At 41.5% G+C, this 24,245-nt stretch overlaps 1 protein-coding gene across 10 annotated transcripts in view; it reads left to right on the top strand.

The window, feature by feature from the left end:
- Positions 1-24,245, top strand: part of oxr1a (oxidation resistance 1a) — a 251,348-nt gene that overhangs the window by 206,831 nt on the left and 20,272 nt on the right. For all 10 annotated transcript variants that reach the window (XM_031322650.2, XM_036006176.1, XM_031322649.2 and 7 more), the window contains 3 exons: positions 15,323-15,475; positions 18,316-18,500; positions 22,898-23,565. In XM_031322650.2, coding sequence (XP_031178510.1) covers positions 15,323-15,475; positions 18,316-18,500; positions 22,898-23,565 — 1,006 coding nt within the window. The remainder of the gene's footprint in view (positions 1-15,322; positions 15,476-18,315; positions 18,501-22,897; positions 23,566-24,245) is intronic.

Genomic DNA, 24,245 nt, shown 5'->3' with positions numbered 1-24,245 from the left:
AACACTCATATGATTTATGATTAGTTGATTTAATCAACAGATCTGTAAAACTGAGCTTCTCCACAAAGAGTCATGCATAAGCACCAATCTTATTTACCAGAGATGTGCTCATAAGTTTCTTGGAAATAAGTCATTCAGCATAAAAAGCATAAAAAATGACTAACCAACTAAAGAAATCTTAGTGAACTAAAGCCCCAGTTCAGACCAAAGATTTGTGACGAGACCAGTTGAAACCTGCAACTACTTGCATCGTGCTGTTCTGCAACGTTCTGAAACCTGCTAGTTCACACCAATGCGATATATCTATGTATATCATTTGTTGCATCAATATGAATGTGAATAACGTTAGTGATAGTGAGATGCTTGCTACAGTTGCATTTCTAGTGATAATTCCGCGAAAAACAGCGTTTTATTTCTCTGATTAACTGCTTTGTTCTAACGCCGCTCCCTCTTCAGTCACTCTCTGGCTCGCTTGACCACGTATCCATGCTGGCAGGAGGCCGTTGATCCTCCGTCTAAAACTCTGCCTTTTCGACCAGTTGACAGTTTATAACATAGAAATAAAACGCATTATGTATCATTTTATTTCTATAGTTTGAAGCTGACTTTACAAGCTGACTTCACTATTGGCTGTTGAAACAGGTGACGTCCTTAACGTACTAAAACCAGCCTCTGGAGATTTGACCAGCTGAGTGGCAGGCGACGCAATCAGCTGGCTAGAGCTGACACGGGCCAGTTCAGGCCACTGCAACATTTCCTTGCAACGTTCTAAAACGATTTTGTCTCGTCACGAATCTTTGGTCTGAACTGGGCTTAAGACCAAAACGAATTAGTCAACTAATCGACTAAGAGGGGGCAGCTCTAGTAAATATTGTGTGATAGGTCAGGGTACTTAAATCTATAGTGAGTAGTTTCTGTCCCCCCATGAGGAATTCTAAGTAATGACAACAAAACTGTCGGGGCGTACACATGATACAAGCCTTCTGTGATCGTGCACCTCCCCCCTTCTCATCCACACAGTTGCTTGTAACCAAGGAGGACACGGAGGATTAAAAAAACATGATGGACTCTTCAGAAGAGGTCATTATCTTCACTTGAGTTTCTGCGCGCGAAAGTCGCCGGACGCCACAATCTTCTGAACATAGTCATACTGAGAAATCCAGAGAGAGTTGTGTGGAGCTGATAGTCTTAATTAGCTTTGTAGCAACTCATTTGGCAATGGCTTGAATGTAACGGATGTTCATTAATATCAAAAAGTTACACACCAAAGCTTTAAGCGAAAATCAGTGTAATGTCCCTTAAATTCCAGTGTCGCCTTCTAGTGGTGGGGTTGGTTTCTGCTCTGATTATGGCCAAATGTACATCACAGTTTTTTCCACTTGTCCCTGTTGTTTGTGTCCAAAGAGACTAGCGGTCTGGTCCAGTCAGTCGTACATACTGTACATACTTCCTGTCCTCCCAGCGCTAAGACCAGCAGTGTATTAGCCATCTCCCTCAGGTACTGGGTCTGCAGCATCTGAATGAGCCAATCACAGAGCACCGCAGGAAGCCCATTGGTCCCTTAAGATATGACTGTTTGCTGGTCTCCATGGAAACAGCAGTGTTGTTTGCCACTTTTGTAAGAAAATGGATACTGCTTTCTCTATCACCATCACTGTCACTGCTGCTCCACTTGGGTTTAGTCACCCTCCCACCACAAGGGCTCCCCTTCCGTCTGCTCCCATCTCGGTCCGTTCATTTCTCTCCGGCTGCCAAAAGAAAGGGGCCCGCTCACTTACCGCTTATCTATTTAGGTCATGCCTGCGAGAACAGGAGCATACTCCGCGGCTCTCGGCGGCTGAGGACCAGAGAGAGGGGCTGTGTGACTGCAGTGAAATTAAGCCTTTAAAAGTGACGCCATGTCTGATATTTAGGGCAACTAATGAACGGAGCAGCTCACTTTCCCAGACAAGCAGCCAGGCAGCAATTATTCCAGGCAGAGGAAGTGTACTTGGAAGGCAGACAGGAGGGAACGTTACCTCACTTGATGTGCCAACTGTGTAGGTGTGTGTGTGTGTGTGTGTGTGTGTGTGTGTGTGTGTGTGTGTGTGTGTGTGTGTGTGTGTGCTTGACACCCCTATCACTTTCTCTTCCTGTGTGTAAGCAAGCAAGCAAGCAGCATCCAGGTGCTGTTTGATTTTTAAACCAAAGGAAGGACCTTAATAAGTCACTCTGGCATTCTTTTTCAGAATCCCCGGCATCTTTTAATTACAAGCCAATTTTGGTGCTCGGCACACACGCCTCAATGAGGATATTATCTAAATAAATGGTTCTGGGAGGTGTATGGTAATAGCAAGGCAAGCAGTAAATAGCTAGTGTAACCTTGATGAAGACGAGTGATCTGAAGAGAGACTCCTTTCAGATGCTTCTCTTTTACTTTTGGATATAAAAAGAGTCAGATCTAGCAGCAGATGTTTCAAATGTCTATTAGATGTCCCAACAGCCTTTCAAATAATCAAAGCCATTAAACGTGATGTGTTATGTCACTGCAGAATTTTTTGTGTGGCTATTCATTTAAATCAAAACTGAAATCATACAGCGTGTATTTGGCATTTTTATTGAAACCTTGCTAGCGTTCACACAGTTGCATGCTCCAGTTTTCCATCATAAAAAAAGCATGATGAACCCTCTAAAACAAGTAGTTAACATGATGAAGAGGAGAACTTTTCAAAAGAAAAGCACACAAATTTAAAAAATAAGTTATCATTGAGATTGGTAAGGACATAGCAGCACATGTCCTATCCAGCAATAAAGTTAGGAATCTGACTCTGTAACGTCAATTACACAATATTTAGCTTAGCTTTGCTAAAGATGCTACTGGTCATACCACACCAAGTAAGACTGAAGCAGCAAAGCCCCTGAGCGTATTGGATTGTGTAAGAGTGGGTTTTATTTCTTTGTTTGTTAAAGGAAGAATGTGTTAGTTTTTCCTGCAAAGGTTACATAGTCTGACTTTAAAGTGCCTCCAGCAGAATTACATTTATCAGATTGTGCCTCTGGAAAGAAGCCATGGAGTTTTACTTTTGGAATAGTTTGACCTATTTAACACCTTAAATTGGATTAAGCACTGCCTAGCATTTATGGAGCATTTGTGTACGTATTACTGGGTCACCCCAGGGGTCTTCATATATTGTTTCACGCAGGTCTTTTTCCCATCCTTAAATGTATCGAAGGAAGAGTTTTTTCTGTAGTTGCTGCAAACTTGTGAAAATATGTAACATATTTCCTGAATGAATGCCCTTCAGTTTCCATTGTAAGAAGGTAGAAAGGAAAAGGGGGGTTATCACATCAAAAGACTATAGAGTATCAACTGCCAAGTATGAATCCATCATATGCTTTGATGCACTTGTTATACAATGTTGCCCATGCCTAAGTTAGCAAGGTAAAAGTCTTTTCACCATCCAGCCATGTTGTTCAGTGTTTCTGTGATGGAGGAAAAGGCCAGATCAGGCAGCTCTGAAGTGTCTTCGTGCGCTCGGTTTGCCTGCTGGCCTGCTGGTACTGGCAGCAAAAAGTAACACATCTTACAGGCATGGATCATTGGCTGGCTGTCTGGATGACTCTGTGTGTGTGCATGTGCGCATGCCGTGCGCATGTGCGCGTGCCGTGCGCATGTGCGCATTCATGGGTAGCTGGCTGACTTTCCGGCTGGCAGTCTTGCTGTCGTTGGATTATTTGGCAGCCACCGGCTCGCTGGCATACTTGCTCTCTGGTCATCTGTGTGGGCAGACACGTCCTCTTTGTCCTATCCAGACCTTCCTCATGTCACTCACACACACTCACACACACACACACACACACACACACACACATTTACTCACCGTGGTGGCACAGCTACTACTGTGACCTTCTCTGTCTCTTCCTCTTTTGGCACCTCTTTTGCCTCCCTCCTTCCTTCCTTCCTCTCTTCCACTGGGGGTGTGATCTAAAATTAGTAATGGAGGAAGTAGAACCAGTTTAGATTACCTATATATCTGTTGCCACATTGCTACATTTATGATGATCTTACTCAAGGTTTCATCTTCTAAAATTCAGCACCGACCTAAGCCTACTATGTTTTAGTGAGAATATTGTGGTTAGGGCTGGGCAACATATGCATATTATATGGATATCAATATATAAGGCTAGATATCGTCTTAAAATTTGGATATCGTAATATGATGTAATATGTGCTTTTCCTGGTTTTACAGGCTCCGTTACAGTAAAGTCATGTAATTTCCAGAATTTTCCAGACTGTTCTAGCTGTTCTGTTATTTACCCAATTAGTCATTATATCCACATCACTGATGGTTATTTATCAAAAATGTAGTCAGCACCAATAGTCAACCCTACAATATCGCCACATCAATGTATTTGGTCAAAAATATAGTGATATTTGAGTTTCTCCATATCGCCAAGCTCTAATTGTGGTTAACTTTTAACTTGTGTTATTTAGATCCCCAACCATTGTGTGCTCCCTCTTGCACAACACGACCATGTCCACAAGGTGGAGCTATGGATCGGGTTTTGATTGCACCATGTGTCACTGACGAGGTCAACCGGGCGGCACCTGCAGACTTCCTCTCTGAAAGAGTTGTCATTACATAGAGACGAAAGCAACTAATATACTAAACGTGTAAAATAATGACAAAAGTACAGGGTCTGGTATCTTTATGGACTACTACAAAATGTCTTTTATTGATATATATTACCTTTCATATTTCCAATATATCCCACTGTCCTTCCCTACCACGCTATGTTCTGGATATAAGCCCTATTTTACAGGAGCCTCAGTCTTTTTCTAGATTTATTTCTCCTCTTGTTTCAACGGAGAGAAATATTGGTTGGAAACTAAAAGGGTATTGATTTCTGTAGCCCCACCACAGCTGTCATCTAACACCTTTACAGCCATCTCCTGTCCCCACCGTCAGCCCCCCCCCCCACACACACAGATTCCTGTGGAGTAGATTACCGCGATGCTGAGCTCCATCCACCTTCACAAAACCCTCAGAGACTAGCTCCTGGTGGCCCCATCGGGCACCCCTCCTCACCTTCTCTTTCCTCTTACTACATACGTCCATTCCAACGTTCTTCCATCAAGCCCCCCCCCCCACACACACACACACACACACACACACACACACACACACACACACACACACACACACACAGCGGTCACTCACAGTCTGAGGCCAGCACAGCAGCTCTTTCATCTTTGGATAATATGCTGCACTATGCTCTTTCTCTCCCTTTGATGTTGCACACACTGAAAAAGTCCTGTTTCCAAGACTAACTGGAACCCGGTCACTTCAGGACATTGACAAGTCATGACTCACCTCAAATAAGGTCAAATAAAGTCTGTTTATCTTCGTTATAGAATTTTTCAGTGAGGTTGTGTTAGCTCTTCGCTCTTTTTCTTTCATATGACTGCTGTCTGTTACCTTACCTTTACTTACCTGCATGCTTAAGCATGCTGTTTTGGATGTTTCCTGTCTTTTAGTGTGTTATATAGTTTTTTGTGGATGTAATAGATGTATAAAGTACAAAAAAACTGCCTGAAATTCCTGTTTGAAAATCCTCAATTAGTGATGTCAGTGATTGAAAATGCCAGCCCAGTTTTTCATATGTGCTGCCCATAGGTGCTGCCTGAGCAGGCACAGCCCGCCCAGTGGCTTGGTTTGAATTTGGTTGACCAATCACAGCAGAGTGGGCCAGCTGACCAATCAGAGCAGATTGGGCTTTTCAGGAAGGCGGGCCAAGATCTCAGACAGAGCATTTCAGGCAGAGGAGCTGCAGCAGTGGGCAGTATGAGAAACATATGTTTTTTCAACATCAAAGCATGTAAACCTATTCTAGTAGACCGCAAGAGTACAAATATGATGCTAAAAAGCAGTGTAATAGGGGCACTTTAATGAAAAGTCTGTGTAAAGGTTAATATGAAGCATAATTAAGAGCAGTTTAGCATCATTCCTCACAGTACTACACTCCAGCACCAGTTGAGAAAATATTGGATGCCGTGGAGGCCTGTGCAGGATGAACTCGGGTCATATATTAGAGGATTTTGGTAGTTCAAAGAAAGCAGCAGCCTGAAAAAGCAATAATCGCTTGAAATATGTGAGGTGGCATGGCAGGGTGAAGCTGTCTAACCTTCCATAGCATCTGTCAGCTGTATGTGTGCAACTGTACCAAAACGTGTCAAATTGTCCATTTCATTTAATTTATTTATTAAAAAGGACAACACAAATTAAAGGTGCTGTAGGTAGGATTGTGAAGATCCAGGACTTAACCAAAAAAATTGAACATCGACAACTTCTCAGTCCCTCCCCCCTTTCCGCTAAAGCCCCGAACAGTCTCCTAAGCCCCTCCCCCCACAAGGGAGAATGAATGCGTGTGCATGAGCAGTGATTGACATGCAGTTAGACACCCCCCCGGCCCTGATTGCATCTGAACAGGGAGCTGTGGATTTTTGTAAATCTCACTACAGGCTGTAGGTGGAGCCAGAGGAGCTGGATTTATTTTTTAATGACCTGCTTCATGTAGTTCTACTGGAACATAGGGTCACACCTTTAATCAACATTTCTGTAAATGTGCCAGCATTAGCCAACTAGCTCATTTTCAACTCTAGTCCTTTTGAGAGATGTTTTGAAACCAGGATGACACAGAGTTCTCTTCGATAACTTTGAAGTTTTGGAAAGAATTATGGTCCTCGTCTTTTTTTTAACCAACCCTCCTGTTGTCCTTGGGTCAAATTTGACCCGTTTTTAAAGTTTCTGTATCAGAAAAATAGGTTGATTTCAAACAAATTGCCTCAAAAATAACATGGATGGTTCCATACGACGCTCTTTGCAAGTGAAATGAAGGATCGGATCATTACTTTCGTTGAATTTGGGGGGTTTATTCAATTTATAGGATTTGAAAATAAATTGAAATGGTTTCAAAACCGTTTCCGGACTAAACGTTGACATATACCTGTCTGGGATCCACTCAACATCCTCTGATTTTAGTCAGGATAATTCATAATTTGTGATTTTTTTTTTAAACTCAGAAATTAGGTATGATTTAATATAAATGAGGTTTATTGACCATGAATTCCAGAAATAAGTGGAACACTAGTGGTAATAGGTTGGAATGAAGTTGGCTAAGGAGATGTAACACAGAATGGGGTGATAATTTATACTTTACAGAACAAACAGGAGGAGGACAACACAAGGGTTAACTATAGAAACACTTCAATAAGGGTATGATGAAGTTCATCCAGTAAGTGGATAGTGTTTCTGTGTTTGGAGGATTTGAACCTGAGTTTGCAAATGGTTATGGTCCGTGTATAAACCCTGCACTGTTATTTCTTTACAAGAGTGTACAGCATTGCATTGCTTTGATTTGAATGCTTATGTCAACATTTTGACATGCTCACGATGGCAATAGAACTCAACAGTGTGGTTCCGGAAGTAACAATTCCATTTATTTTCTCCATAAGGATTTTTATGATCAGCCATAATGTCTAAACCGTCCTAAGTAGATGACCCCGAGCTACGAGGTTGTGAATCAGAAGTTTCTGCTCCTGTAAAAGCTAGAAGTCCGTATGAAATCAACCTGGTTTTAAGAAAAACATGCTTCATTCGCAATTTATGGAGAAATACTACACTGCCCACAATCTTAAACGTAACAGCGATCTCTCTGATTGGTCCAACTCACTGTTACGTTGGACATGGACACGTTTACCCATTGTTCTATGTCCCATTGTTCTATATCTATGCGTTTACCGTACCCGCCAACAGCTAGAGCGAGCTGCTACCATTAAAGTCTATGATAGTTTCTGTACACTTCTACCTTTTGTCTTTTTTGCTGTTTTCAAAATGTTTTTTTTTTTGCGCCCAGTCAAATGTTTAAATGTTATGGTCATGATTGCTCTTGTAGCTGGTTGGCTTGGTTCCAGACTTAAAACTCTTTATATAAGCAATTTTTGAAACGTCAATGGAACAATTAAATGGAGTAAAACACTTCCGGAACCAGAGCCATTAAAAAAGTGGGTGGTCACTTATAGATATATATACCTACCTATAGACCGCTGCTGTTCGTTGAAATGATACGTCGACACGGCTGCCATTTTAGGACGGACGCACTGCACTTCCTAATGCATGTATGTCTATGAGGCAGAGGTCTATCTGCAATTAATATCATCATTTCTCACTGTATTTCCAATCAATTTTCAAGCAGTTTGCTTCGCTACAGATGCCAGACTTGTATTTATGATACAGGATACTTGGTTAAATTAAAAATGTGAAGGTAGTAACCGTACACGGCTTTAAGCCTTAATATAATTTAAACAGGTGAGTTATATAAAAATGTAATCCCCGTACAGTTGTCATGAAGGGGGAAATTATCTATAGAGACCCAAACTGGGTTTTTTTTGTACCAGGATGTAAGAATTTTTATTTCTGCTGTGAAGTTTGGATTTTTTAACATGGGGGTCTATGGGGAATGACCATAGACTGTTAATATTAATGGACAATGCATCCGGTTCGGCGAAGTGCTGCAAATGCGGAAGTGCCTTAAACCTGCATTCTATCTGAATTCCTGCAGGGGGAGACTCCTTAAACCTACATTCTATCTGAATTCCAGCAGGGGGAGACTCCTTAAACCTGCTTTCTCTCTGAATTCCTGCAGGGGGAGACTCCTTAAACCTGCTTTCTATCTGAATTATAGCAAGGGGCGACACATGCGGTAGCAAAAGGAGGTCGGTTTCTGTAGAAGTCTATGAGAAAGTGACCCACTTCTCACTTGATTTATTACCTCAGTAAACATTTTCATAATGAGTTTATGGTCTCAATCTCTAGTTGTAAGTCTTCTGCAACACAGAATGATGTTCATGTTTTGAATTATGGTCTCGTTGATTTTAAAATCGGCAATAAAGCAGGGGGTGTTTTAGGGCGTGGCTATGATGTGATTGCAGTGAATCACACCACTCCTCCCTCTCGTCTAAAATCGTCACATCCGCAACCAGGTTGGCTGCGCCAGTAACGGCAAACTTGACGACTCATAGCAGATCTCCACAAACCAATGGGTGACGTCACACATGCTCTGTCAACATCATTTTCAGCATCTTACTGATATATTAATTACTTAAATAAAACTAAATAATATCTATCTATCTATCTATATCTATGGGTGGTCACTGTTGAGCTCTATGGTTGGTGCTGGAGGTGGGGTGTTGGAGAGAGAAAGCAGCCAATAGCAACGTGTAGCAGGAAGGAGTAAGCAGCACCGGTAGTCACAGAGCTGGCAGCCTGGTCTGTGTGAGATAGGATTGGATCAGGTGACGATTCGCTGATGTAGCATGACAGTGCAGGTTCTGTCTAAGGAGAACACCTAGGGTAGAGATGAAACATTTATACAGCAGTGATGATCACATCAGGTCCCATGCATGGGCTATGACCTGAAATTAAACTACTGAGACAGTGAGCCATGGTTTGTTTAAGGTTTTTGTCCCCAACTAGACAGATTATTTTTTTGGGCATTTTTAGGCCTTTATTTTGACAGTACAGCTGAAGACGTGAAAGGGAAGATAGAGGGGGAATGACATGCAGTAAAGGGCTAGCCTTCAAGCCAGACCCACATCCAGATGTTGGGTCTGGGAACTCACCATTGGCAGGGCTCAATCTGAGGGGCGGGATAAACGGTTGTCTTTCAAATTCTCTCTGCACGCAATAGGATAGCTCTACAACCAACCAGAGCAACGCTAGTTGATAGATTAGACTTTAAACTCTGAACACATCTTCCTTTTTTAAGAATGACTTCAGTGCCATTCTTTGTTCTTTTCTCAAAGAAAAGCTGAACTCCAAGTCTTCCAGAGTCACGGCCAAAGCCGATTCCAAAGACCGCTGTTCACCAGCAGCAGCAGCAATCTTCTTTGTTTTCAAGTAGCAGGGAATTCATGCGGAACCGTCGCAACTCTGCCATCATTATGTTAAGCCCGCCCACCGACTATACACAATGTACCCGGGCCCGCTGCTTTGAGGAGTAAACCTCTATATATGGGCGCCTGCTGTACCAACTGAGCTATCCGGGCGCCCAAGATTGTCAGCTTTTGACAATATGCCACCATTGGCAGCCATTAAAACAGACCAATTTAATCTCACTGTTTTCACTGTATTTCCTCTAATTTCAGGCAGTTATTATCCTACGCAGCAATGTGCAAATGCAACATAATATATATATTTTGCTTTGCAAGTTAACATTTGGCCTTATACCAAAAGAAATCATTCCCTGCTATCACCTTGTGTTGCCTTATGAGCAACAGCTCTCATCTGATGGACAGCGAGTGCATCTTCACCGTCCCTCTGATGTGGACTGTGTGGGGACATGTTATGGGTGTTATTTTGTTACCAACACATAACACCCATTTCTCAGATGTGTCAGATTTAATGAGAGGGAATGGGAGACAGTGTTTGTTGCGAATTTCAATGAGGGAGGACATGTTTTGACACCCTAGTTGTTCATTTCAACCCAGGTGTGTGCTGTGCTTGTGGACAACGTGTGTGTTTCTGGTCCCAGGTGGGTTCTAGTCAGTGTTCATTTTTATTATTATGGTGGAAAAGGCTGCACCTCTTTTCATATTTAACCTTGAAGCAGACAGGCCAGCTTGAATGAGTCATTTGGGAAGTGACTCGCCGAGAAGTGGAGCGATGAAGTGCAGTTATGTAGGTGAGGTGTGAGTTGAAGTGGATGACGAGCTGGTTTAAAGAGACAAACGCAGTCTTCATCTTCAACAGCTGGGCTTCAGATCTGAAATCCATCTACAATAGATGCTTTCATAGATAAGGTTGGGCATCGTTTTGATTTGAACAATTCTGATTACAATTCTTTGAAGGGTGTAGTTGAAAGGGGTCACATGCTTATTTTACAGATAAGAGGACATTTTTATTTGGATTTAATGGTGATATACAGTTTTACCAGGCTTTTTCAATGTAAAATAAAGCCAGACTTTAGAGCGCCGCTTACTGTGCTCAATGGCTGCAACACATCAAGTGCCTGGAAGTACGGTGGCTGCTACAGAAACCAAAACTTGCGCGTGCTGAATTTGGAACCGATGATTGGATTACCGGCAGCATGGTGGCCCAATGATTAGCACTGTGGCCTCAAAGCAAGAAGGCTTAGAAACCTGGTCATCCCGGGCCTTTCTGTGTGGAGTTTGCATGTTCTCCCCGTGTCTGCGATTTCCCCCACCACTAAAAACATGTTCCCCTCCCTCTCTACCAAGCTGATGTGTGGTAGGCGTCTGCCGTAGTAAGACTGCCGTGTATCACCCAGGTGGGTGCTCACATTTATATATGCTATATAAATGTAATGAGGTATTATTATTAGGGTATCGGATTCCAATAAAAAAAATGATTCCATTGGAATCGTAATTTTTGAAACGGTTCCAAGTTGGAACCGGTACTTAATGTCCAATCCTACTCCCCATTATCATAGATCAGGGATCCTGCTCTTCTTTGTTTTAAGGATGCTCTTGAAACTTTATTTTCAGCTCCCCTCTTTATCTCTATTTTAACATTTTTTATGTCTCCTCTCTCTTGTTCAGAGAGGCTTGTTTTGGCTGTAACAGACTGGCCCGGCCCCCTCAGCCTTCCCTGGCTGCCAGTGTCTGGGCTGCTTGTGTCGGTGTGGGTCAGTAGCTGCAGGCTGTTTGTTGACAGAGAGGGGGAGGTGTGGGGGTGGGTGTCAGGAGGACAGCAGACCGTTGTTATGGGCTCGGGCTCTCTTCTCTAAGCTCTTCACTGCTCTTCACTGCACTTCTCCATCGGCTTTGGCCCCCCCCCCCGGTCCAAATCCCCTCTCCATGATCACTCCCACACACTCCTCTCTGTCCTCCTTTTCCCTTTTGTTCTTTGTCCTCTTTCCAATCACTTTCTCTCATTGCCTTTAGCTCTCTTTATCTCCTTGTGATTTTATTTCTCCACAGCAGCTTTGCCTTGCTCTCCTTTTTTTCCATTGCTTCTGCTGCAGTTTCTACTCCTTTTATGTCTTTCCAATGCCTATTTCACCTATCCCTCACTTCTTCTCATCTTTCCATCTGGTGTGACTCTTCCGGCAGTCATTCACTGTCGATCAGACCAACAGTTAGCTCTGTCCTACAAAATCGTCTCCCGGTTAGACAGTTGTCCCTGTGGATAGTTATTCAGACGGACTACCAAGTAAAGTGCTACCCAAAATTGCTTTATAGTGTATGTGTGAACATATGTTATAGTTGAGACATCATTTACATTGCTTCTTGGCTGTGGAGTATCTGGCGGATTACGGAAAAGCAAGTTATTATGAAGGAGAATAGTTGTTTTAATCATTTTCCTTTCAGTCATAGATTCAACTTTATTAAATACACTAGGGCTGAACGATTTTTGAAAATAATCTAATTGCGATTTTTTTCCCAAATATTGTGATTGCGATTCGATTATTTTTTTAAGCTCTTTGTCTTCTGTATTATTCAACAAAGACAAACAATAAATCATTTTATAGTATGAACAACACACAATTACACACTAGACAGTTAAATAAGTAAAAATATAGTGTATATATATATATATATATATATATATATATATATATATATATATATATATATATATATATACACACACACACACAACAGTGTATTTTTTTTTACAGTGCACAGAGAGGAGCTGCCTCCAGCCCCTCCTCCTCGTGAAGTTGTGTGCTGCCGTTTGCACTTGTTCAGAGAGGCTATCGTTACGTTAGCTAGTTGCTGGTGTTCTTGCCGTGGGATTAACTGTACTAATAAAACTGTTGAAACACCGCGGCCACGCTGCTGTGAAAGCTCCCCGAACGTCATTTATCAGTCTAATTGTTACCCCTCTCAGTGGCAGCTCCTCCACTCCATATCTTTATAACTGAGCTAGCTAACCGCTAATCAGAGCTAATCGTTGCCTACCGAGCTTTGAGTTCTGTGTGCCTGTATTCATTAACTGCATGTATGGACTCGAGCCCGAATAAAACCCTTCATTTTATTAAAATGGCTGTAAAAGTTTTAAACTACAACTCAGAGTTGTTTGAATGACAGAAATCTGCTCAAGGTACGACGTAGCTTTAGCGTGCTAAGTTGATGCTTTCTCTGCAGAGTGCAGACTGATTTGCTCTCGCGTGTAATGTGATCAAATCGCAGCCTTTGCGATTAGGAAATCGCATTTTAACATATCGCGATATTATTGCAAATGCAATTAATCGTTCAGCCCTAAAATACACCATATATTTTGCAGCAGTCCATGCTCAATATAGGATACTAGGAAGGAATCCCTACCGGAGGTTGGACATAGTACACCAATGTTTTTATATTCTCTTAGGTCTGCTACTTATGAAATGGATTTTTGTATAACAATATTTTACTGAAAAAGTGGTTAAACTGACAGATATTGTGACAAACCCCATAAATAAAAGTAGTGCATTGAGGAAATACAGTACTACAAACACACAAGTGCTACAAGCAGAAATTCTGAAAAGCGATATCGTTGTTATACTTTGCATATAGTAGACAAGCAAACAAGTACATCTGTGTCCTCACATTTGATGATAAGACGAGAATGTGACTGTTCAGTATTAAGGAAAAACCTGAGCCAGTTCTATAATGGTTGGTAGATGAATCTGACGACTATGAAGAGATGCAGAGAAGAGAGGGGTGTGTCAAAATGTAACCACTTTTGCAGTAAAATATTGTTATACAGGAATCCTTTTCATTTGTTCGAGACCTAAGAGAATATGAAAAACACTGTTGTGCTTTCTTCAACCTTAGAAAGTCAATCAATCAAGCAACCACAAACACAGAACGACGACCAACCTCAGAGAGACGTAAAATGACCACAAACATTGGGTGCCCGTATAGCTCAGTTGGTAGAGCGGGCACCCATATATAGAGGTTTACTCCTCGATGCAGCGGGCCCGGGTTCAACTCCGACCTGCGGCCCTTTGCTGCATGTCATTCCCCCCTCTCTCTTTCATGTCTTCAGCTTTCCTGTCAAAATAAAGGCTGAAAATGCCCAAAAGACCACAAACATCTGTTTGTGCAGGGGCCCATTGTCTCATAATCTGTCCATGGCTGTGGCTGTAGGCTATTTGGAGTTTCAAAATAGCAGCTATTAATAGAAATAATTTCATATTAGAATATTTACAGTTGCTTATCTAGCATTATTTAATTACATTGAATAGACAATGTAGCTATTAACATAGTTTGTTATTAAATAGTGTTAAGGCTTTAAATAAGAGTTTAAACCCATTTTTATATTTTCCTCCATATTTCTAAATGTGCTCCCCCTTTTTTAAAACTATGCCCGAGTCTGGCCCCTCATTCAACAGTTTCCAAACCCGCCCCCGACTCAAGAGGACGTTTAGTCAAAATAACACTAACTAGTCATCAAGCAGTGCCCAAAGCACAATAATTAAATCTTCAGTCTCGTATGAATGTTTTTCACCTAATTGGCCGTGTGAAGCTCAGGCAGAGCACATTCATTTGGCTTGTCATTGGGTTGATTTTAACCTGATTGTGCTGCTGTGCAGAAATATCTGTTTATATATAGATAATACACTTAGAGACTCAAACGCATTAGTTTGATGAAATGAGACTCAAATTAGGTATTACCAAGTGAACCCAGCTATGCTTGTTCGACAGTGCTTATTATTTAGTCTGTTTGTGTTGAATGCTACTTAGAGATTTAGACACAATGTATTCGTATAGATGTCTGTGTGCAGCCACTAGGATGAAGAGGAACACAGCTTTCACAGTTTTGCTTTTGTCATTCTCACTCCTAACTATAAAATGTTCCCTCAACCTTTATTGTGCGGTCGTTTAGTTTAATTCACAGTTGATTAATATCCAATGCTGTCCAAACTGCTCCAAATTTGAAGTTTGAAGTAGATTTGATGAACGGTTCATGAGATAGTTCAAAGACAGATGCACACAAATACACACACACACACACACACACACAGACACACACACTTATAGAGATTCCCCAATTTATTAGAATGAAGACGAAAATGTGACTGTTCGAGATGAATTGCATGCAACACCTGCCTTCAAATTTTATTTAAATAAAAGTACAAAAGTATGAGCAACAGCAGTTTTGCCTTTGTCACTAACTTTGTAACTAACTCCTAACTATAAACTGTTCCTATTTTTCCGTTTATTGTGACGAAGGACAAAGTCTAGCCTCAAGAACAGATGATGTGTTTTATGAAAGTATGTACTAACAAATGGTGTTCATACCAATGTCCACACCCCCACCCTTCCTATCTCCAGGACTCTGATGGCCCCCCCAGACCAGAAGGCGTTCACCCTCCAGTCTTTTCCGCCCTGCGGCAGTCCAGAGTGGTGTCATCCACCTCCGAGGAGGAAGAGGCCCTCACAGAGAAGTTCCTCAAGATCAACTGCAAGTACATCACTGGTGACATGGTAAGATACAGTATTTTAGGGCTGAGTATCGGTCAAAAATGTTCAATACCGGTACCGATACCTATACTGTTACTTTGATACCGGTTCCTAAACGATACTTTTTCGATACCAATTTTATAAAACAAAAAGAAATTACAACATAACACATTGTAGCACAAATCATTTATTTTTTTATTTTTCAGCTCCTTCTACGTGAGCCCCATCTCTCTGTGTAATGTAAAGTTTTTCCTGCGTGTCTCTGCGGCGTGTAACATTAGACAGCCAATCACAGACATTATTAGATCTTGTTAGAAGCATGCTGCATGCTTATTGGCTCAGTGACGCCGATGAGATTTACTCCTTTAGGTATTGAAATTGGGTATTGAATGACGAGGCGTTTTTCGATACCTGCCTAAAAAGTATTGAATTCGGTACCCAGCCTATAGTATTTATGTATACGGGCACAGACAGCTGCCAACTGCTGTAGTCCAATGCAAAATTGCCAGCAGCAACAACAACAAAAAACACATGCCTGAATGTGACGGATGGAAAGAGAGAAGTGGTTATCAAACTAAATATATATTTTACAGCACAGCTGCCAGCTGCAGGTACCCGATACACTTTGTATTTCACAAGGCTTGGCTGTAGATGTGGAATGGAAATTAAAAGACAAGTAATGCACTTAAAATGAAACTCCACATTAAAGCTGTTTTTCTTCTTCTTGGTTTGTAGTTCAGTGTTGTAAACCATCGATGCCATCGAAGAGCAAGTCCTTCTGTTGAGATTTAATCATTTACATCTTTTCAACACAAGCTTTCACCTTGCGGAGACTAGATGAATCACCTTAACTTACCCAAAAGTTAAGGTTGTTTTTTTTTAGCTTTGACAAAACGATCTCTCATGTTTTTCCACACTCTAGGGGCGGGGCTAGAAGGGGGAGGGGGGAAGGGGGGTACATCATCGTTGTTTACAAACACAAAAAATGTCTATTGTACAGAAATAAAAGAACAGTTCAGCAGAAATATGAAGTACTCCACTTTAGCAGGCCAGAATCCAGTTGCTGCCCAATGCTGCCTGTGATGATCGCTTTTTTAACTGTAAAAACAATCTTTTGTTGTTTCAGTTGCTAATTCTGTGCACTTCTATGGTTTTCTCAGCAATATATGAAATCACTAACTGAGGCAGATGTGAACAAGGCAGTGGGAAGGAAAGTCATTGCACCAAAATGTATCGAAATCTTTCACAACTGAAGCATTCCAGTTCGTCTTAGTTTGCGTTTGTTTTGTTGAATTTATTGAAGAAACCTGGAAACGAGGATAAAATGAGAGAACAGTAAACACTGGGGGCCATGTGTGGGCAGATGTGACTAACCCTGTAGACCAGCACATGAAGAGAAGCATCTCTCCTGCTGACTGTAGTTTAATTCTGCTGATTATAGTTAATGTTGTTCAGATGGCCTCCCACCAGGGAGTCAGCCGCTCCTTAGACTGTTGTATACTGAGTTATCTGAATTCAGGATCTTAAAAGGTCTTTAGTACAGTTAAATGTTCACATGTTCATTGCTTCTTTCTTTTTTTACCCAGATCTGGTTCTAAATCATATTGTTTAGGTGTGCGTGCATGTGTGTGTCCATGCAGCTGTCCTGCTCTCAGACAAACACACACAGATCCATGGTATCAAACAGATGGAAAGAGTACAAAAACTTAAGTTCTACTTACCGTACAATTAAGTACAATTACCGGTATAAAAGTCTTCTTAAGTAAAAGTTAGAAGTAGTTCATTTAAAATGTACTCAGAGTAAAAGTTACTTAGTTAACTTTTTAACTGTGAGTGGGGATATACTTTTTTATATGTATACGTATTTTAATATCTTATTTATACTTATTTAATTAAATCACAGTCTTTTTGCGATTTGTTAAGGGAACAGAGCCAAAAAAGTGAAAAAGAAATCAACAACAACCTTGAAATAAGTAAAAAAAACAAAACAAAAGATGACAGATATTTTGCCAAAACAATGTTGGAGACCTTTTTTATTTCCTTTTTTTTTTTTACTCAGTAACGGATTTGGTTTAAAATGCATCAAAGTACAATACTTCAAACAAAACGTACTTAAAGCTATAGTGCGTAGTTTCTGTCTCCCCCATGAGGAATTCTAAGTAATGACAACATTCGGCGCGTCCACATGATACAGCCTTCTATGATCGCGCACAAGATTACAGATTTTAATAACTACTCTTAGAAGTAAAAGTGCACAAAAGAACTACTCAATTACGGTAACGCGAATGCTTGTAATTTGTTACTTTTCACCTCTGGTATTGAACTACTGCTGATTGACTCCCAGGTACCAAATGAAAGCACTGAAGCCGTCACTGGTCAACACCTTCTACTTGATTCAGGACATTTGTGGTCTCAAATTGAATGGGCGCCCAGTTGTTAATGTGACAGAGGTGCTTTTGATTATCTTTTGTTTTTTGTTGTTTTTCTTTAACCCTCCTGTTGTCCTCGGGACAAATTTGAGGCATTTTCAAAATGTTTCTATATCATAAATTTGGGTTTCTTTCAACCAAATAGTCAAAAAAAAATAACATGGATGGTTCCATACAACCAACACTCTTCAGAAGTAAAATAAATGGTGTTTTATTCAATTGTATAGCGTTTGAAGAAAGAAAATGATAAAAGAACAGTGAAAAAAGCTTCAAAAAAGTAAAAAAATAAAAAACGTCGGGAAAAGTGACAAAAAGTTTGACCCAGAAAAACAAAAAAAGTTGCATGGTCGACGGGAAGACAACACAAGGGTTAAAGTTCTGATGGATCCCATTGTTGATCCTCACCCACCCCTCTCTTTTCCTCTGTTGATTCAGGGTGCGGTGAGCGGGGTGTTGCTGGTGACACCCAACAACATCATGTTTGACCCTCACCGGATGGACCCACTGGTTCAGGCCCATGGGTGCGAGGAGTACGGCATCATGTGTCCTCTGGAGGAAGTACAGTCTGCTGCCATCTGCAAGGAGATCACAGACCCCAAGATCAGAGAGGCTGTGCCCGAGTAAGAAAAACACTCACATACCGAATACTTTGCTGTTGAGTATGTATAGAAAAGACTTCTATGATGACTACACATGTAGTTATTACAGCTGTCAATCGATTCAAAAATGTAATCGCGATTATTTGCAAATTAATGGCACATTTTTTATCTGTTCTAAATACTAAATACTAAAAGGGATATTTTTTCAAGTTTTTAATGCTCAAGTGGTATTTGAGACTCGACGTACTCCAGTGGTAACTCAGTTCACATGGACAGTACATGCAAATAACTTTAGTCTTGTGGAGAGAACCATCTGGAAGGGCTTTGAAACTCAACTTGCCATTCAAAGATCCGTTCATTTATCCATTTCTGCTCAAGGAGCTTTGTTTCTGCTACTTAACCACTCCCGTTCATGGATGTATTATATCCCTAAGACACGCTCCCGTTCCGCTGTCTCGTTAGTGTTTAATCGAGGATCTGTGGACTGCATGCAGGGAAATGAATTACAGTAAAAAAATATATTTGAATATATTTATAAGTCACTTAGAGGATCTGAAAAGTTGCTAAATCTAGCGAGAAAGTGGCCAAGTTGGCACTGTCCACAACGTTAAGGCTCTGACACACCAACCCGACGACCGACAGAAAAGGCAGTTGGAGCTCCCCGAGGTCCAAAAAGTGCCTCGGAACACACCGAAGCGACGCCGACTTGAGCGTATGTGCACGAGACGTAATACGTCTCCATAACAGCAGGCGGTGCTAATCTGTATTGTCGCCCAAAAAATGAAAACCGGAAATGACGAACGCGTCACGTGGGTCTGGCTTCTCCCGAATTTCAAAGCCAGACCATGATGGCAGCTCGTTCGGAATACGATCTCGTATTTTACAAAAATATTTCACTGAAACGTGTTTCTGAAAACATTTTAAGCGAGAAATAGGCCATGCAGTTGATGAATCTGTCTGTTTTTTTGATCGACAAAGGTCAGTTTGAAAGATTTTCGTCAGATTTTGAGAGGCGTTCATCACGCTCATCACACTCGTCGTAAGTGTTTTAACATAAGTGCACTGATTCGCTAGTCAAGGGCTAGCAGTCCACCAATCAGATTGGTCATTGAGTCCGACTGCCCACTGGCCGATTCAACAAGTCAAATCGGCCCAAATTAAAGCTGACGGCTCCTCAGACTGACGACGACACGGAACACACCGAACAGACTCGAGTCACCGACCTCGCCAGACTGTCCGACGGCCGATAATCGGGTTGGTGTGTCAGAGCCTTAACTGCTGCAGCTTCCTGATTTCCCAGACTACGTAGCGAAATCACAGAACGTGTGTGCGTTAATCACGCGTTAACAAAATTAGCCACGTTAAAAGGAATTTGCGCTAACTCGTTATTAACACATTCATTTTCACAGCCCTAGTTATTTGAAGTAAATGCAGCAGAAACACTGACTTGTAACTTTAATTCACTCCTACATACATTCTAAATCTTATAGTTAACTCTTTATAGCTTTTCGACAGTTTAAGTCCAAATGCCTTTCTCCCGCTCTCACCTTCACAGACACGCAGCAGCCTGGCTATAATCAATGTCATTCTCTGCTGCAACCACAGTCAGATTGCATCAGCAACCGATTTTAAGTTTTCAGTTTAATTCTTTTCCCCCACACACCGAAATAAAAAGGAAAGAGCAATTACACCAGGGTTAATGAAGTATGCTTTCACCCTCCTACGTTCTGATTGCTCACCTCTTTATGCACTAGGAAGCAGTCACTTGTGCTTCCTCCCACAGATGTCTGTTTGAGTTTCTTTTGCTTCATTTAAATTGTTTTAGTGTTGTTGTTGTTGAAGACCAATTCATGCAAAGACCAATATGGTCTACTGTTAGGAATCCTGTGCAGGCATTTTTTCTGTTTCCTCTGGTGGTTGTAAGGTGTGAGCAGTTCTGTATATTTACAAGGGTTGTGTTTTGGAGCAGTTAATGTAGTGGAAAATTATGTTTTTTTGTGCCAGGCCCAGCTGTTTTCTCAGCTGTGGTTCATTGTCTGCCCTCCTCTCTCTCTCTCTCTCTCTCTCTCTCTCTCTCTCTCGCTCTCGCTCTCTCTCTCTCTCTCTCTCTCTCTCTCTCTCTCTCTCTCTCTCTCTCTCTGCTGACCTCACTCTCTGTCTAAAAACAAGTGCAACAAGTGTGTTGCAGAAAGTGATTCTGTGTGCTGGTTAAATACAACTGTATCGTCTTGACGACCTCATTCAAGGTTTTCAAGAAATAGGAAGTTTTTTATTTGCATGATTGATTTTGTTGTATATGCAGCTTTAATATTTTGTATTTTTTTTTTTTTTTAAATGGATGATTTAAAGGGGTGATAGAATACAAAACCGAGTTTACCTTGTCATAGTTGAATTACAACAGTTCGGTGGGTAAAAAGGACATACATAGAACCTCAGAGTCCCATTGACATCCCTATCCTATGCAAATCTCACAATTTGAAACTGCTGCTGAAAACGGGCGAATCTGAACAAAGCTAAAAGTTGACGTCAACTCCTACCTTATTTGGCTCTACCTTCTATCTTTGTAACGCCCCAAAATTTACATAAGCCACTAACTGATCTGGCACCAGTTTGTCTTGGCCTTTTAATTTTCGTAAAAAGGCCCATATTTGACCTCTACATAGTTGATTTCTTGCATAAAAAAGTCTCAGAAGTGAATCTAGTAATGAAATAGCAGAAGAACAATGTATAACTTTGCAGTGTCTGAAATATGAAACCTGCTGTCTCGTCTCCACTATATGTGTATGTGCTTCGCTCAACCAATCAGCTAGCAGCTCATCTAAATATTCATGAGCATACCATATTTGGAAGAAAAGCTCTCGTTTGAAATAGAGCCATTCCACAGGGATGCATTAGGCAGCATAGAACAGCACACGGGCCATTTTCAGCCCAACCAATGTTACGTACCCTATTAGGAGACCTTAAGGAACAGTGTGAAATACCCTATATAATCATTCTATCATCCCTTTAAAGACATACTGTTATCCAAATTTGCACAAAGTTGGTGCCACAGTGTTTCTGTATATGGGGATGGAAAATCACTCATGTGCCTGAAGCACACACAGCACACAATCACTGCTGTGTGTGCTTCAGGCACATTCCATTTAGGCACATTCCATTCCAACAGGAACGATGACCGGGTAAAAGGTGTTTACTTGACTTTACTTTTAGGAGTTCATCTAACCAGTTCACTGTGGTTTCTGCTTATTATTTGTTAACATACTGTCTTGCAAAAGGGATTTGACGAATTTTATTAAAACAGATTTGATGACCCAAACCACTAGATATGCTCATATTTCTAAATCTAAGACTTCGATTTTTTACTTACTTGATAAAGGCGTTTATAGGCTGTAACATTTTCTGTTGATGCATCAATTAGTTAGGCTTTGTTTTAAATGCCCCACATGTTTAGTCTTCTCTAATATACAGTATGTCCTCCATAAGAATCTGTGAGTAGTGCAGGATTATCATGTTTGGTCTTTATAATTTGTTGAACGATAGGCAGAATGGGAGCAGAAGTAGTCGTCTTGTGTGACAGCATTATTTAGTTAAAGACATTTATATATTTATATAATTGGACCAATTTCTACTATTCCTACAACTTCACCTTCTTCTTACACATTGATGCCAGCAATTCTGTGTAGGACAGCTTTCAGAAAACCTTAAAATATTCAACATTTCAATGAAATGCATACTAATTAAAACCATTCCCACTTTTCTCACTCATTCATGCAGTTAAGCCAGCAATCCAGTTTAGCTTTAGCAATTCCGCTTTTCAGCATTCACACGCATTTTCTACAGGAAATGCAAAAATAGCCCACATCAATTGTGAAAATAAAGCTTTCTGCAAATAATTCACACTTTCTGTAATAGATTAGTGATCATAAATAGCTAATGGTTGGTTAAAAGCGTACTCCAGTGATTTAGTGTTGCACTAAGGTACTCACAAAAGACAGTCAAAACTAACAAAACTTTTAGTCCCCAGTTTGGGCCAAGCTCTAAAAATGCTAAATCCTCATATACATTACCATAACGCAACCATAGTGTCCTTCAATAGACCCTCCATGCCTGATAAACACCCACATCTTTCCAACTACATGGCCCCAGTTTGTAACAATTTGTTGTTCTGTAAACAATTTAAAGTCTCAAGCCCAAGTAGAGATCAGGGCTATTTTCTCAGACATTAAACAGCTCCTCCAGAGCCACAGAAATCATTGTACACTTGTTTTTGCAGGCTGACTACTACTAACCATAACAGCTAAACTGATCTCTCATTACAAGCTCTAAGTGTAGAGCATGTAGGGAAAAATCACATGTCCAGATATATCTCTTATAATTGATAGAGTTCCATGGGTCTTATTGCTTCTCTTTGTTTCCAGTGACCTGGAGCCTCTACCTACTGAGAGACATCCCTCCCAGAAGGACCCAGAGCAGCGCCTCCGGGAGCCAGGGGCCAATGACAGCGGCAGCACGGCCCCGCGCAGCACTGAGGGCTCCTTCTCCGAAGACGTCTTCACTGAGCCGGAGCTGTCCCCCATCCGTGAGGAGGAGCAAGCGTCTAGCGAGGACCTCCGCCTGGACAAGTCCTCTGCCGCTTCCACAGAGTCTGTGCAAACCGTCACCAAGGTGGAGGCCACCAGTGCCGGGTCCCAGGCCCCAGGCAGCGCCCGCGGCTCCGTCAGTCAGCCGGAGGAGTGCAGCGCTGCGGCCAAAGCAGAGGACAATCCGCCAGACACTGCCACAGAAAGAGATAGCCAGTCCCCCGTGGGATCCAAGCAGCAGAGTGTAGAGAAGCCAACAAGCACACCCACTACCACCAGCAGCAGCACTAGCCAGGCCGAGGGCCCCAGCAGCAGCACCTCTCGCCCAGGGTCCCAAAGCTCAGCCACCCCTGGCGCCACAGACACCACCTCTGTCTCAGCCAGTCAACAGGGGGAAGCCAACGAGGGGACAGACGTCTCCAAAACGGACACTATGCAACAAGGCAAGGAGGAGAAGGAGAATGTAGGGCAGACGCCAAAGGACAGCACGCAGAACTCAGCAGAGGGTAAACACATTTACTTAGCAACAGTTATGGCTATAGTGCACAACAATCTTTTTTTTTTATTTTTTATGAATGAACGCCCATTACATGCTACAAAGTTAATGAAGCCTATCAGCTCAACAAAACTCTGTCTGTATTTCTCAGTATGGCTATGTTTACAAAATGGTTTAGTCCGGCGACTTTCATGTGTTGAAGCTCGAGTGATGTGTTTTACGTCACCGCTGAGAAAGGACAACAGCAGCGTTCAGCTTTGGAGACGAAGACGACATAAAAACTACAAGATAATTACCTCTTCTGAAGAGTCCATCCTGTTATTTTAATCATCCGTGTTAGCAACTTGATGGAGGAGGGGTGGGGGTGCGATCACTGAAAGGCTTGCGTCATTTGGACACTCCGACAGCGTTGTTGTCATTACTTAGAATTCCTCAAACTACGCACTATAGCTTTAAAAAATGTGTAACTTAAACCATGTGAAAAAGGTATAGGACATTTCAGGTGATGTTTGGCCTCATGTTGTCATTAAGCTGCATCCCTACATCCATATTCTTTTGAAGACTATCAAAGTAAGTTCCTCTCCTCTCTGGCTGCTTTAGAATCACTTCTCTCATGTTGGTTCCTGATAACCTTTCCGGTTTCCACTCTGCCTTGGTGCTAGTAATAGGAATATAAATAAAGACGGAGGG

The sequence above is a fragment of the Sander lucioperca genome, chromosome 10, assembly GCF_008315115.2.
Source record: "Sander lucioperca isolate FBNREF2018 chromosome 10, SLUC_FBN_1.2, whole genome shotgun sequence".
Lineage (NCBI taxonomy): Eukaryota > Metazoa > Chordata > Actinopteri > Perciformes > Percidae > Sander > Sander lucioperca.
The sequence above is the reverse complement of the archived record's forward strand: the minus strand, read 5'-3'. Positions and strand labels throughout refer to the sequence as shown.